This window comes from Tupaia chinensis, unplaced genomic scaffold (assembly GCF_000334495.1).
Source record: "Tupaia chinensis unplaced genomic scaffold, TupChi_1.0 Scaffold000578_2, whole genome shotgun sequence".
NCBI classification, from domain to species: domain Eukaryota; kingdom Metazoa; phylum Chordata; class Mammalia; order Scandentia; family Tupaiidae; genus Tupaia; species Tupaia belangeri.
This window is the reverse complement of record NW_006160094.1, coordinates 6,907,046-6,907,696: the sequence shown is the minus strand read 5'-3', so window position 1 is coordinate 6,907,696 and position 651 is coordinate 6,907,046. Positions and strand designations below refer to the sequence as shown.

Genomic DNA, 651 nt, shown 5'->3' with positions numbered 1-651 from the left:
CGGGGGCAGCCGGGGGTGCAGGCGAGTTCGCCTTCGCCTACCTGGCCTGGCTCATCTACTCCATCGCCTTCACGCCCAAGGTGGTGCTTATCCTAGGCACTTCCATCCTGGATCTCATCGAGCTGCGCGCGCCCTTTGGCACCACGGGCTTCCGCCTCACCATGGCGCTGTCGGTGCCCCTGCTCTACAGCCTGGTGCGGGCCATCAGCGAGGCGGGCGCGCCCCCAGGCTCGGCCGGACCCCTGCAACTGCAGCCCCAGCAGCACCGCGCCGCAGGCTGCTTCCTAGGCACGTGTCTGGATCTGCTCGACAGCTTCAGCCTGGTGGAGCTGACGCTGGAAGGCCGCGTGCCGCTGCCCGCGCACCTGCGCTACCTGCTTATCGGCGTTTACTTCCTTACCCTGGCCTCGCCGGTGCTCTGGCTCTACGAGCTCAACGCCGCTGCAGCCTCGTCCTGGGGCCAGGCCTCTGGGCCGGGCAGCTGCAGCCGCCTCCTGCGCCTGCTGGGGGGCTGCCTGGTGGACGTGCCCTTGCTGGCGCTGCGCTGCCTCCTCGTGGTCAGCTACCAGCAGCCCCTCTCCATCTTCATGCTCAAGAATCTCTTCTTCCTTGGCTGCCTTGGCCTGGAGGCCTTGGAGGGCTGCTGGGACC

The 651-nt window shown here is 68.2% G+C and overlaps 1 protein-coding gene across 1 annotated transcript in view; it reads left to right on the top strand.

Moving 5' to 3' along the window:
• The first annotated feature begins 23 nt into the window (after window positions 1-23).
• TMEM121B (transmembrane protein 121B) overlaps window positions 24-651 on the top strand; it is a 4,399-nt gene continuing 3,771 nt past the window's right edge. Inside the window, exon 1 of the mRNA XM_006158341.3 lies at window positions 24-629. Within this exon, the coding sequence (XP_006158403.1) occupies window positions 162-629 (468 nt within the window). The 5' untranslated portion in view covers window positions 24-161. The remainder of the gene's footprint in view (window positions 630-651) is intronic.